General features: G+C 39.6%; 1 protein-coding gene across 1 annotated transcript in view; it reads right to left on the bottom strand.

The window, feature by feature from the left end:
* LOC149248878 (UDP-galactose/UDP-glucose transporter 4-like) overlaps positions 1-7,623 on the bottom strand; it is a 36,690-nt gene extending 29,067 nt beyond the window's left edge. Inside the window, exon 1 of the mRNA XM_089451302.1 lies at positions 7,415-7,623. Coding sequence (XP_089307428.1) covers positions 7,415-7,623 — 209 coding nt within the window. The remainder of the gene's footprint in view (positions 1-7,414) is intronic.
* Between the last annotated feature and the right edge of the window lie 8,603 nt (positions 7,624-16,226).

Here is a 16,226-nt window from a genome sequence, read left to right as displayed (position 1 = left end):
TTACCTGTAACTAAAAATTGGTTGATATACCTACAAATACATGTTCATGAATATAACACATATCCACATAATGTCAGATGAAATTAAGGTTAAGAAGGCTTCCTGTACGCAAAGCACTCATTCACTTGGAAATAGGGTTTCCAAACATAGCCAAAGGAATTCTTGCCCAATTCCTTCCTTTTACCTTTTTGCCTTGTCACAATCGAGGCTTACTATGCATTGTCACATCACCCAACTGTTAGTTATGTAAACACATCAATTGATATTCGGTCATGCTAACACCAAGCATTTTTCCTAAAATTGTGTACACATGTCAACCACATGTTCCAGATATCAAGACAATCATATCTATCAATTTGAAATCAACCTTTACCAAGATTAACAATCACGTCATGATCCATAGTCAACTCAAAGCTATTAGACATCATGCTACAACTATCACCTACTATACGCAAGTACATATCAACTGTCTTGATACATATGTGTTAGTAAAATCATCTTAAAACAAGATCATTCCTTCATGCAATCTTATAGATGCAAACTCATATCATGAAATTCATCAAACGTTCAACCAACTTGCAAACGTACCATGTTAAATTAATCAACTAGACAACATAAGCAAACAGTTGAGTAGAAAATCTAACACATAAGCAAGTTCATACCTTAATGTATCTCAGGGGAGGCTATCTTGTATGCACAATCAATCTAGTTAGCATGATATAACTTTACAACATATAGACTCAACCAAAAATAATATCATGATATCCATAATAGTAACTAAATAACATGTTCACATCATAAACTCATAAACAATTATCATTCATACATAACGACCACATATTCAAGGTCAACATATATTAGTACAACACCATATCACAAATATGTTTTCTCATATCTAAATATTGTAACCATAGCCATCTGCATAGGCCAATCCAACTTAGCAATATACATATAACATCAAGATATAATTGTTATAACCCTAATCATCAATTTAACTAACATATAACAACAATAATCTAACATATAACATGCTCATCAATAACATATAACCTAATCATCAAGCTAACTATCATATAACAACAACAAGTTAACCTATAGCATACTCACCAACAACATATAACATGATCATCAAGTTATCTAACATAGAACAAAATAACAATGCATACAACCATAGGTTACTATCATTCATGACTATCTGACACATGTGGATGTGACTATACTAATCAACTATCATCTATCATGTATGTAACCATAACATCAATAGACATGTACATAAACCTAATGCATATGACAATCCTTAACTTACATACTTGCATGCCAAACATACAATACCTGTATGACAATCTTCTCTTACCCCAAAGTCCAATTCCACAACCTCGTTATGATTGTCTACATCTCCTGCTCTATCTCAACCAACACATTAGCATCATAAAAACCAATAGCATGATGATGACCTAGATTTGCATATAATAACTTCACATGGAATTTTTGACCTACTATTCATGCATAACTATAACCAATACTATACATGCATAACAACTACATATAGACACATAACACATGAGTGCAAAACCATATACACACCATTCTAGCTAGAGTCTATTCATGAATGCATGACCATATCAACTACACAAACCATGACCTCATGCATGACAACAACAACCACATCACATGCACTTGATAACATGTGAACATTGATGTGCATAACAATGCATAATCAACCATGCACACATGAATACATACTCCATGACAACACATTCAACCTTCACATGGCGACATGACTACAACCATGATCAACGCCATGCAAATGCAACAAGCACATGGACTACATGCATAAGGAACACATATGCAACCAACATGAAAGCATGATCCACAGACAGCCCAAGGAGAGTGCAACCATGCTCTAATACCACTATAACACCCTCCTCCCACATCTACCCTAGTAATCGTCTAGGTGGGGTAAACATGAAAGCATGATCCACAGACAGCCCAAGGAGAGTGCAACCATGCTCTAATACCACTATAACACCCTCCTCCCACATCTACCCAAGTAATCGTCTAGGTGGGGTAAACATGTGACGAGAGGCCTCTATGATATGATTCAACCCCATAAGTCACGTTAAGGAAGTGGACCCGATGGAAACACACCATACAGATATTAATTATCAGCTACAAGACCCTCAGGAACCAATCCAAGAATTTAGAGAGCTTTCCTTGGGATCTGATTGAGCTTTTGGAAAATTTAAGGCTCATTATCTCCCAAGCTATAGGAATGAGTGTGACCAACAAGCCAAAGTTGCTCTCACTAGCTTTTCTGCCAGTGACTAGAGACCAAAATTGTCAGTGTTATGCCAACGACTGCAAGATTTGAGCCAATTTTTCAGGCCCAAAGCCCAGGTCACTGCCCAAAATTTAACCATATATTTAGATCAGTAAAATAACATGGAAATGATAGTACTAAAGAAAATACTTGTGCAAGACCTTGACTAGACCCCTATTAACCATGACAAGCATTTCTTCAAACACTTAGCAAATATGAAACCTACAGGTGTAAATAACAAATCTGAACATAGGGCTCTCGTACTTATCTAAGATTCGCCATGAAGCATTGATGCCTCAACACATTAACTGCCATTCCATCCATTAGGCCATAGATCACTCATATACAAGTAAAAACGTGATGAGAGCCATACATAGTTGTTGTGATTAAACATATCCATAACCAGCATAATTGTAGCAAAAATACTCATGAAAGTATAGCCATATAGGCCACATATAATTCATCAAAATTCTCATAGAAATACAAGGAGAAATAACCTTTCATTAATGATAAAAAAAAATCCAAACCCAAGATGGGACTTCCATGCTCCACCTGATCATAGAATGGTTGAGCCAAATCTCTCTTCAATCATTCAGCCTCGTACCAGATTCCAAGCATGAATGTGGGATATCATAGAACACATCAATCAAAACTCATCCAAGTATTTTAGAGGCCATATGTTAACACTGAAAAATCATACACTTGATAGTACAATCTAGAAGACATTGAAAGTGTCTAGTAGAATGCATAGGTGGACATTTTTCCAGCTGAATACATTATGAAGATTCAAAAATCAAAATTTCTCCTAAGGTATACAATTTATAAAGGAAATCAATTAAGGCCGCATATATATTTCTTCGATAAATGCGCACTTGTGGCATATCCTCAAAAACTCACACGGTTGCAAAAAAGATGACTTAGCAGTCCAGGACCACTCCACACACTTGGAGCTAAATTTTTGATACGCGATCGGCCTAGTACAGTGGAATTCGAGTCACCTTGGAGAAGTGAAGCCCTCAATGGAATCCTCTTTTCCTACTCATGTGTCTTTATCATACATGTACCAAGAGAGGGAAGAGGGACTCAAAAAACTCTATATAAACAGGCCATGGGAGAGCCAAAACAAGAGACATTGTTATGTTGGCCAAATTGTTGTTTGAGCAAACCACCATTACACTGTTGAAAACAAGGAATTGAAGAGCACTAGCATCTTGGCCAAATTGCTTCTAAGCAACCTAACATCTTAGTGAGTGAAGAGGAATCCACCCTTTGGAGATTATTCATGCTTCTTTGAGAATGAGGAGAAACTTGCAAAGAGATTGAGGAAAAGAAGCCCCCTTGCTGAGGATTTTTGAGCTCCCTAGATCAAAGAATTCTCTTCAAGTGTCTGAGATTCTAATTTTATTCAACCTCTACCACTAGCAATCAATAAAGCGAGATTTTTCCATATATTATTGATTTGTTTGCTCCATTTGAGCATTTTTTTTCATGCACCTATTTGTTTAAGTTTAAGTTTATGTATGCATTGTTTCCACTATTTAGAATGTTGTGTTTATTTAAGTCTATCCACTAGCAGCACCAATTTTGACTGTGATTCTTCGCAGGTAACAATCCATTACTAAGGGGGTGTTTTTTGCTACACTTGTGCTCCAAAAACACTACAATAGGAATGGCGACCATACTGATCTCTTTTCATTAATCTAGAGATTGTTTGCAGGACCTCCTCTTTGCACAAACACCCTTCAAGGTGCTCCTCACCTCCTTGGATTCTTTACAGTCCCCCAAGATCTGTTATGAGCTAGCGGAAGCAAAAAAAATTCAAATCTTTCTTGCCCGGGTTATTTTTTCACTGACAGATGTGGAGCACGCGTCTATTTCTGCAAAAACCGTGAAGTGTGCATCTATTTCTACAAAACACGCACGACAAACAGAAAGTAAAGAAAAACCTTGTATTTTTCAGTTTTCTCGGGTGATTGGAAACCTTTAATGAATTTCCTTCACCTTTGCATTCTGTGTTTTATGTTTAGTACCCTTGATTGCTTGAATGAACCCAAATTCATCAAGAAATTATATTTTTTTTGGATTTCCAACAAATACCCACATAGATTAATTAGGGAGGAAAGTAAGTGGCCATAATCCACATATGTTTTCAAACTATTTTGATTAATTTTCTGCAAATCATGATAGCTTAATTAGTGAAGCAAGTAAGTGGCCCATTATCCACAAATCTTACCACTAACCAAAGCATTTTTTGTGACTAGGAGAAAATGTAGCTAGAGAAAGTAAATAATCCTTGCTTCCCTTTCGTCTCCTAGCTGAACCCGGTATTGCATATGAAAACCTTCTCAAAAACATTTGAATTTCCATCTCCCTTATTAAACTCCACATAGTTTAATAGGAAAAAATTAAGTGGCCCATAATCCACAAACAATTTTATTTTTTCCATGCAAGGAAAAACCAACACTTAGTGTAATTAGAAGGATACTGAAAAGGATCATCACGCATCCAAATCTTATCACACTTTGTATGCTCACTTGCATCACACACTAAGCCTTCATACGCTTTGTACTCAAAGATCATCCATCTTTTGGATTTTTGGTTACTTAGTATATTTTGGCTTACAAAGTCACTCCATAAGTGAATTAAGCCTCTTTAAAAACAACCATAACTTGAACAAATTAAATTTCCCCACAGGGGCCACCAAAAAATTTATAGTTCAAGTTAGGACCATTGGGGGTAGGCATCCCATAATCTTCCATGGTCATGTTTCACCATTGAAACATAGTTGTTGAATTTCTATGGAGCTTAAAAATTCTTCAATCATCCCATGGAAAAAAAAAAAACCTGAGCATGGTAGAGACTCGATTTAGAGGGGGTTCGGCTTAGGTCTAGTACGTGCAGTATTGGGGCTACCTGACCCATCTAGTGCTCAGTAATCTAAGAAGGTCTATTTTGAACTACAATACTGAAAAAACCTTCCACCAGAACTGCAGCATAGCTGGCTGGAAATGCTCACCTGTAGCGATTAGGTTTCTTTCCCACGCGTAGGGCATGTCTACTTTCTTAGCTTACAATGGAAAGGGCATAGATAAATGCTATTAGACTGGAATAACTACCCCCTTCCCCTATTTAATAGCATTTTCAAATAGTAACCAATTACCAAGAATCTAAAGACTTGAATGCTCATGTGGGACGAAGGTACTTAGTGACCAAATCTATGGCATCCTTTCCCTATATGTGACAGTGTAGGAAGCACTTGAGCCTCATTAACATTACCTTGGTTGATTCCTCAGCTACTGGAAGGTGTCGCTAGTTTTTTCGGGACATTGCCCTAGGACCCATCAAAGGTTATCTCCGTAAGGCCCAATTACTTTGAGAGAGGACAAGATGATTAGGTCTTCATAGGACTCTTTATCATACGCAATAAACAAAAACCATTTTTTCGTGTTTACTTGGTCACATAGTTTAAATTAAAGGAAAATAAAACATTTATATTTTCGCTTTTCTTTATGTATGTGATCCAATTGCATTGATATTTATCTCCTTTCCTCACCAAACACAAAGTAGCGCAAAATCTAAATTAACACCATAGGGGACCCCACAGCACCCTGTTGATCTAGGTGGTTTTTAAACCTCCCCCCATTGTCAGGAGGTGTGCTAGGACTCCCACTGTTTAGGCAGAGAGGATGTCACTCAACCACCATTATTGGATCTTCCTTTATTGGTGTAACTTTGCTTGGAACTCCTCCTCGAAAAAGTACACCATTCACCACTCTTGAAGGATCCCCACACACTACCCCCTTTGGGAGCGCACACACCTCTCCTCTGGACAATCCCCAAGATACCCATTAGGTTAATCCTCCTGTGACATCCCCACAGAGGACTCCATTGCATATAGTTTTCCAGAATCATTTTGCGATGGCAGGTAATGCACAGATCCCATTTTAGCTTCGTTAAATCATCCAAATTTAAGCAACCTCACCAATGACCCGATCGAACATGACCAAAATTGGCTAGCTATGCCCACAAATCTCCCTTCGGATATTCCAAAGTTCAAGGAAAATCAGGGTGAATACCCAGGGAACCATGTCATGAAGTTTCACCTGTGGTGTTCATCTAATATTATCACAAAAGATACTATTAGATTACGGTAATTTCAATTCACCCTAACAGGGCCCACCACGAAGTGGTATATAAACCATCCCTATGCATCTCACGGAACCTTTATCTCATTAGCTACTGCTTTCCTTAATTTCTTCCAACTCCTAGACTGCCATGATTAGGGTTTAGAACTCCTAACCAAATTCAAAAAAAAAACAAGCTACACACATCTCAGATCATATCCATGAATCACATAAATGTCGCAACCTGTGCAAAACTAGCTTTGAAGATAAATTCCTCCTAGACATTTTCTTAAGATCCCTCACCTTTGAAATCTCTAAATACATGGATAAAACATTCCAACAAACTGAGGAAGAAGCCATTAGTAAAGCCCAACAACTGGAGATGATCTATAACCAGTGTTGGTACATTTATCATGTGCTTTCATATGCCCCGCATCTACAGTCTTATTGAGAAATTTCAGGTGCATCCAATACTACTGACAAACTAATTGGGGCCCTATCCCAAAGACATCACAACAATAATTATCAATACCCTGCATATCCAGTTAATGGCCCATCATATGATGCTACACCACCGTTGAAAAATACAAGGTATTATAATGGTCAACCCGTACCTATGCAGAATATAGTCAATAGGGTTAACCAACACCAGCCCCCATAAGGAGGCTCGTATCATCCCCCTTAGGGAAATCAATACTCCTCTTGGAGTATGGATAAGATGTCTACTCCCCCGAATCAGTATGTTAACCAGGGACAAGAGAACCAATATTCTCCTTTCCCAACACCGCAACAGAATATCCCACCAAGCTAACCATAACAAGCATATACCTGGTGATCCCCTTGTAGCACCTGGAGGAAGCCCCATCTCCAGATCTCCCCAGAAGTCAACTCCATGGTATGAGTAGTCCAAAATCAGTTGGGGGTTGGACTCAAACCAATTTTTAACCACATCCTCCTAGTAACGACCCACCTCTCCTTCGCCCTCCCGCAGAATCTCCCGTCCCCAACGGTGCATGCAAGGCTCCTGACAAGGCCTCGCCAGTACTGCAAGAATAGAGCAGAGCATAACCACTCGCTCATAGAGTATGCTGCAAAGAACACTCCTATAGCAAAAAACTCTTCAGTTTCAAACAATGAACCCAGGTAATTTGATACATCATCCCCTGATGCAATAGACATGCCCAGTCAAAGAATGCCCCTGCACGTAGCATTGCAAAATTGATATATGCGGCCCCGAGCACTAGTTGGGGGACATCGACCCCACCAATCTGACAATCATAGTTAGTGTTTCTCACTCAGCTAGATCCTCCACCACTGCAATCCTCACATAGCCATCTGAAATAGGGTTGGCACCACAATGCCTATCAGTCCAAACCCTCATGCCAGCATCCCATCCTGGGAGTGGATAAGGAAGCACCACCCATTACAGCATCAACACAGTAATGAAACAGATATCATTCTGCACCAATATTGGGAATTTGGTATGGCAGATATTCATCACCTGACAATCTACATCCTATAAACTAACCAGATATCCCAGGAACCTGTCCTGTGACCTCATCAATGGGTTCTTAAGAAACTCATTAACCCCCACTGCACTAACTGATGCCTTACTCCAGCATCCTGCGAATCATCATTTCGGTGAAGCACCCAGTCTCTCTCTCTCCAGATCATCCTGCCACCGAGGATGCCACAAGTCAGAAAAGAGAACTCCTTAGGTCCTCAAAAAATCAAGATGGGGGCAAAAAACCAATTTTCCCCCACCGCGTGCATGTCTCCTAAACAAGTACACAGTGTTCGCACCTATCCTTGAGAACAGTGCGTAAGTTTGTATTTCATACAAGCGCGCTCACGATGCATAAAATTTTGGGAAATGTGCAACAAGCCCAGGAAGGGTTCGTCGCCCAAACCCAAAACTGAGACATGCATTTCACACGTTTGAGTATTCCTTTAACGTAGGGTCTTCATGCAAAACTCTGGTTTTGCACAAAATTCGTGCAACTCAAGAAGAGTCGCACGCGCGATCACCTAGGTTGAACTTAAATAGGCCATATAGGGGACCCCTGTTCAACCCACCTAACCTAAAAGAATCAAAATCACAAAGTCTAGGGCTCAAGCTCTTACATGTCTCTCTCCACACAAATCCCGGGTGCACAAGCTGACTCCAAGAGCAAGAAATGCTCCAGAAAAACTCTCTGACCTCCACAACTCAGCAATGAAAATGATTGATATTTGGGCCCCATGGCCCTATCTATTATCCTTTTTTCCATCTCTTGGGGTACATTATAGAATCCTGGGATATCCGTTGACAAAACTGAAAGAGACGTGAAGATCGGTCCCACAACATCCTCACCATGGGACCCTCCATTCTGGTAAACACAAAAAATCATTTTTTGGCCTATTGCACATGTCAGGTACTTCTCCAGCTCTCTAAATCCATCACATTCATTGCATATGTATGCCTTGAAAGATTCTTTCACTTCATATTTTGGTTGTATCCATTGCAGGAACATCACACATGGTCAACTTCAACCAACACCTCGACAAGTGAAAAGAGAGCAGGTATCATTCTCCACTCAGCATGATAGGCTTCCCCCTAAAAAGATTTTCATATCCTGACATCATTTCTTTTAAATGTGCCATAATTTCCAACATCTCGACCATTTTTATCACCGTCTCACACTTGTACATGATAATCGTTCACGTTGGTCGATAGAAACCCCTCCTCCCCCATGGCTCCCTTGATCATTGTAGATCCTTCTTCACACAAAGGAGCCATGACCACTCACTCCAGCCCAGGAACCCTCTCACATGCATATCTGAAATCTTAGCCTCATTATGCTTCATTCCTTATGCTTTCACCCCATTTCCCAGGCCCTCTCACAATACTAACGGATGCACCTCTGCGTCCTACATTTGGCATATCATTCATCCACATCACATAACCCATTTGTGCCACTTCACCCACCCACCCAACATGGAGACCAAATAATGGGGCCCCCACCCTGATTAGATACATTACTCCTTCATGTAGGTTACTATCATCATGGGGCACCCATCTCTGTGGTTGTACATCCAAACCAACCCCTATTCTTTTGGCAAGTGTACAAAGATTTTTTCGAAAAACAAAAAAAAAAATTCCCATCCACATTTGATTTTTACAATTCATGACTCTCGTCCATCTTCAGTCTCTAATCACCTTTGGTCACAGCTCATCATCAAATCACCCGCATTTTTCACGTCCATCAAAAATCACTTACACGCATCTTGGAAACTCTACCAACTCTAGGATCATTAGAAAGCATGTTTTTGACTGCCACCATTTGTATATCAAGATCTAACCTCAGAATATCTATCAGTATCCTCCAAATGTCGATAGCCATTTCTATCATGACTATCTAACCCAAGTTATTACAATTTGTTAATATTTCACATTGATTTCCCAACTCACCATGTTGGGCAGATGACACCCCTTTCCTGTTGACTTCAAAAAATATATTACAGGAAAGAGGTAGTACCTTGGATACTCCCTCCCTTAATAGGGATATCCTCAGGTGGCACATTGGGAACCATTATTTCCCAGTGATGCCATCGGTCCCCTTGACATTCAACATCAACTCAATGATTCATTTCAAGGTGGTGTTATGCTTATTTATTGTTGCAATTCATTCACTTAGTCGAAGACCCCCCAATCACTAGGAACCTCATTCAGCGGTGCTTATATTATGATGTGGGGCAGGTATCTACTGCCAAATACCTATGCATAACACAGCACCCATCAAAAAATTACTTCACCAAGATATGCATTGGAAAACAATATTTCATCTATTTGACCAGAAAGCGCCCCTGAGGGCATTGGAAATTTTTCATCGTCAGCTATTAGCACGTCAACAACCAGCACGTTGACTAGAAAAAAATCAGTTATTTTCCGATTGTAATCAATTCCAATTAACCATACTAACGAGCATGGGACATGCCCGCCTCATATAGACACACCATTATTTTAGTTTTTACTAGAGTATGGATATCATTCATAATCAGTCAAGGGGTTTTTTCTCTACTCATCTCTGAAACAAGCTATCCTCTCTCTCAAAAAGTTAATCAGACTCTCCAAAGGAAATGAAAACATGATGTATTTCGGCTATACGTGTTCTCCTAACCTCATACATCAGGGGGAAATTGTTAACACCGAAACATCATACACATGCTAGTACAAATCATAAGACATTAAAAGTGTCCAGCAAAATGCACAGGTGGACATTTTTCCAGCCAAATACATTATGAAGATTCAAAAATCAAAATTTCTCCTAAGGTCCATATTTTATAAAGGAAATCAATTAAGGTCACACATATATTTTTTTGATAAACGCACAAGTGGAATATCATCAAAAATCCGCACGGTTGCAGAAAATATGACTTAGCAGTCCAAGACCACTCCACAAACATGGAGCCAATTTTTTGATACTAGATCGAGATAGTACAGCTGAATTCGAGTCGCCTTGGAGAAGTGCAACACTCAATGGAGTCCTCTTTTCCTACTCATGTGTATTTATCATACATCAGTACCAAAAGAGGGAAGAGGGATTCAAAAAACTCTATATAAATAAACCATGGGAAATCCAAAACAAGAGATGTTGTTATGCTGGCCAAATTGCTATTTGAAAAAACCACCATTACATTGTTAAAACAAAGGAAGTGAAGAGCACTAGCATGTTGGCCAAATTTCTTCTAAGAAACCCAACATCTTAGTGACTGAAGAGGAATCCACCCTTTGGAGAGTCTTCACACTTCTTTGAGGGAGAGGAGAAACTTGCAAAGATATTGAGGAAATAAACCCCCTTGCTAAGGATTTTTGAGCTCCCCAGCTCAAATAATTCTCTTCAAGTGTCTGAGATTCTAATTGTATTCAACCTCTACCACCAGCAATCAATAAAGGGATATTTTTCCATATATTATTGATTTGTTTGCTCCATTTGAGCATTGTTTTGTTCATGCACCTCTTTTTTTAAGTTTATGTTTATGTATGCATTGTTTCCACTATTTACAATGTTATTTTTATTTAAGTTTGTCCAATAATAGCACCAATTTTGACTATGATCCTTTGCAGGTAACAATCCATTGCTAAGGGAGTGTTTTTTGGTACACTTGTGCTCCAAAAAAACTACAACACCATCCACCTCAACCCACCACACAGTGATTCCACCTCACGATCGGACATCACAAAACCATCATCAGATCGGGCTTTATCCCAACCATCCATGGCTCTAGAGTGTTTGTTCCAACCAAGGCTCCAGGACTAGTAATTCAACCCACAATTGTGTCGAGCTCCAGAGCATTTGTCCAACCAAGGCTCCAGGACTAGTAAATCAACCCACCAAGGGCTCCAAAGTGTTTGTCCAACCAAGGCTATGAGACTAGTAACTCAACCCAAGTTGTTACAGGGCTCAAGAGTGTTTGTCCAACCAAGGCTCTAGGAACTAATAACTCAACCCAAGCTAAGGAAACATGAGAACCAACCTCTCGTGGCGGAAAAAAGTCGTTTGTGCGGACACAACTGACCTCCCTAGGAGTCTAAACTCTCTAGCGACAAACAAGACAAAATGGAGTGATCTTTCTCTTAATATATCTTTTAACACATGAAAACTACAAGTGTTTAGGCTTACCTTATTCCAAAACGCAGTTGTTGTAGTCCGTCCTTGCCGATCCGGATGAGCTCCTCCTTCAAGTCAATTCCTGCAACCACAAACAATCAAACAATTACCAAGCACTTGCATTTCATATAATAAAACATATATTTAACATGCAGACCAAGGAACACATGAAATAACTCATTAACACAAGCTATTGAGAAAAATAAACCAGTTTGTATTAATAACGAAACAAAGAAACTCTTACAACCTGGCCTTGGTGTTGTGCAAGTTCCTCCCAGGGTCCATCAAGGGTTTTCCTCTACTTTGACAAAGCTCACCCACTTCCAAGTAGAATCAAGCAAAGACAATCTCTCCTCACAAGGTTCTAAATGGGAGTCCTAATTCCTACAGCATTTACCCAAAGAAAATGTATAGCTCCAACCTCTCCTCCCTCTGGCTCAATGTCTTTATTTATAGTGTTGTAAAGAGGTTATTCAGGTCCACCATCAATGGGATAATCCCCCTCTTTGGGTGGGATAGCTCCCTTATTGATGGGATAAGTTCCCCTTAATAGAGATACATGAACCAACTGGAGGCGCATCCAATTCATCAAACCGACCTCTAGAAAGTTCTAGAAGTAACCACAAGTAACTTTTTTAAGATGAAACTCGCGCATTTTTCCTTTTACAGAAGGACACACCTGTCCCTTAACATACAGAGCGTCCAAGGACGCACCTTTTGTGAACATGGTCAGCGTCCCCGCAGGTAAGGCTAGAGAGAACCTGCGACCCCAGAGATAAACATATTTTTGACAAGACTTTCTCTCTTCTTTGAGTTTGAGATGGATAGCAGAGGCATAAGACTTGCCTAAGAGGGTAGCATGACTGTTGATTTGAGCCATACTAACTGTAAGTGGTCATGGTGACATTTTTTAGTGTAACAGATTGCCCCCTAAAGTGCGAAGCCTGGAATAGATTTAGGGTTTTGTAATTCTAGGAAGGGTGAAGCGCTTTATCATTTCAAGGATTGTCTTGTGGATGGCCTGGTTGGAACCTGCAATTTTCAACACAAAATACATGGATAAGATTATATCATCACTGAGGTAGGCATTCCCATACTCAGATTCAAAACTTTAACTAATGGACTAACTATTCTGATACAGGAATGATCTTGCAGTACATCATTTTTTATAGACTTTTGTAGACACAGTATGGACGCAGCCATCTGTTTATGATTAGTCTACATAGATAATGAATACAAAACTCCTCGCAGCCTGGATGGTAGAAACTAGATCCAGGGTCTTCACTTCTACTTCCCGAACTGGTGGTTTCTCTCACGCTTGTTAACAGTTTGCATCATCGACTGGTAATCAAGTGGTTTCTAACATGTTCGACATCGAATCATTTAATCACATGGCTAGTTGTCTTGTTTGTCGCTAGAGAGTTTAGACTCCTAGGGAGGTCAGTTGTGTCCGCACAAACGACTTTTTCCGCCACGACAAATTGGCGACTCCACTGGGGAGTAGAATCAAGCAAAGACAATCTCTCCTCACAAGGTTCTAAATGGGAGTCCTAATTCCTGCAGCATTTACCCAAAGAAAATGTATAGCTCCAACCTCTCCTCCCTCTGGCTCAATGTCTTTATTTATAGTGCTGTAAAGAGGTTATTCAGGTCCACCATCAATGGGATAATCCCCCTCTTTGGGTGGGATAGCTCCCTTATTGATGGGATAAGTTCCCCCTTAATAGAGATACATGAACCAACTGGAGGCGCATCCAATTCATCAAACCGACCTCTAGAAAGTTCTAGAAGTAACCACAAGTAACTTTTTTAAGATGAAACTCGCGCATTTTTCCTTTTACAGAAGGACGCACCTGTCCCTTAACATACAGAGCGTCCAAGGACGCACCTTTTGTGAACATGGTCAGTGTCCCCGCAGGTAAGGCTAGAGAGAACCTGCGACCCCAGAGATAAACATATTTTTGACAAGACTTTCTCTCTTCTTTGAGTTTGAGATGGATAGCAGAGGCATAAGACTTGCCTAAGAGGGTAGCATGACTGTTGATTTGAGCCATACTAACTGTAAGTGGTCATGGTGACATTTTTTAGTGTAACACAACCAAAAACACAACAAGGAAATAAACCCACAAACTCCATGGCTATCTAGGAAATGGAAAGGCTAGGCAATCCACTCTCAATCCAGGAAATCCTACATGTGAATGACAGATCATATCTACGAAACCACATGCATGTGTCATGCATGCCAAAACTAGTGAGGAAGACATACATGAAAATCGATACCTGTAAGAAAATCTGATGTAGCTGATGTTCATGATTCCCTCTTGCGCTTTCTTTCTCTTCTTTTGCTTTCTTGCGCCAAAAAACCAAGTATGCCAATCCAAGAGTGCTCCAAGAAAACTCTAAGTCTCCAAGAGTATAAGAGAGAGAGAATAATGAGTGAGATCCAAAATTGAACTGATCAAGTCTTGCCCACTAATCCTAAGAAGCTTTTTTATTAATGAAACCACTATTTTCTTCATTTTCCATTATTTTCCTTAATTTTCCTCCTCACATGCAACTTGTGACCTTTCACCTTCCTTTTCTCCTAATTTCCATTATTTTCATAAATAAAATGCCAATTAATTCATATTTTCCTTTCCAAAATCTTAGCCACTGCCTTTTCCAATTTCCTTAGCGATAAAAAATTGAATCAATGCCCACTAGGGTGTTTCCCCCACCATTCAACTTGGAATACGTGTCCCATCAACCGTGCCATATATACATTTTTACATGGAATTTTAAACCAGGGTTGTTACATCAATGGCATAGTTTGTTCATCGATATGTGAGACAAACTAGCTAATGATATCCGGACACGGAAGGCGGGGTACATGCAAGAAACCTTGTATAACCCTGACTTTCAAATGTTAAGATAAACATGTCAGTCCTCTAAATCTACCTCAAAATCCTTTGCAAAAGTGTCTTTGAGTTGTTTCCATGTCAGTGTTGTTCCCTTCTCTATAAACAGCTGAGTATCAGTATACACTGGTAAATCAATTGATGTCTACTCAACTGCTTCCCTAGTACTAGTCTCAGTGGTTTCCTTTGATGCATCCTTCTTCAAAGCCATGTTAACTGTGACTACTTCAGAAATTCTCTACAACTATTGTACTTGTCATACAGAGAGGACACTCATGGCAAGAAAATGTTAGTTTAAAGAAAAAAAACTTCAAGGTAAGTTGAAGTAGGAAGTCGGGCACTAGATGTGAGGGATTGCACAATTTTTCTTGACAGGGGGGATTGGATGACTATGGGAACTACGCACTGCATAGTCCCAATAACCAAGGTGGAAGCCTGATGGCTGGAACTACACAATGTGTAGTTTAGCCTCAGAAAAGGCTTGGGAGATACTGTGCATTGTGTAGTCTCAATGGCCAAGATAAGAGGTTGGTTCCTGGGACTGCATAGTCCATAGTTGAAGCCATCTTAGACTATGCACTACGCAATTCTGTAGGCCAAGCTTGTGCCGTGAGGCTCCAGATTTTGCAGTGTCAGTTGTGGAAAGTAGATCCGGCCAAGGGAAACCCATATCTACCCAAGGGAAGTGTGAAAAACAAGAATATCTGAGAGATATTGTGAAGATGAGTGTAGATATGACTAAGTGTGGGTAGATGCATGATAATAAAGTGCAGAAATTGATTAAATGGAAGGGAAATGAAGTATGTGAGGAGAGTCGCTGCAACGGCAACCATTGGTGCAAAAACAGGAAAATTGATGTGACACTTAGGAAAGAAAATATATAACTTTAAACAACACTTCTATAAGTTAAAACAAGCTAAGATGCTAGAAACCATGCATAGAAACAAGTGAAACATCACTCACAAGCCAAACAACAAAAAGCGACAGAGAAAGCGACAAAAGATGACAAAAGAAAAACTCAACCGGAAAAGCGATGACGATCACACCGAAGGCTCCTTGATCTTGTTGAGAATTATAGAGCTCCAAGATCAAGTGTGAAAATGAGTTATAACAGCATCAACTAAATAGATTTAAACAAACTAGGGTTTATGACGTGCATGCCTAAAATCAAGGAAAAAGTGACACTTGGTGGAAGTTTCTAAAAATAGTGCAAGTGCCTCCTTCAGGATACTAA

Source organism: Pinus tabuliformis, chromosome 7 (assembly GCF_031772625.1).
Source record: "Pinus tabuliformis cultivar Carrire ecotype Pingquan chromosome 7, CPIR1, whole genome shotgun sequence".
Taxonomy (NCBI): domain Eukaryota; kingdom Viridiplantae; phylum Streptophyta; class Pinopsida; order Pinales; family Pinaceae; genus Pinus; species Pinus tabuliformis.
Note: the sequence above shows the minus strand (reverse complement) of the source record. Positions and strands in the feature narration are given on the sequence as shown.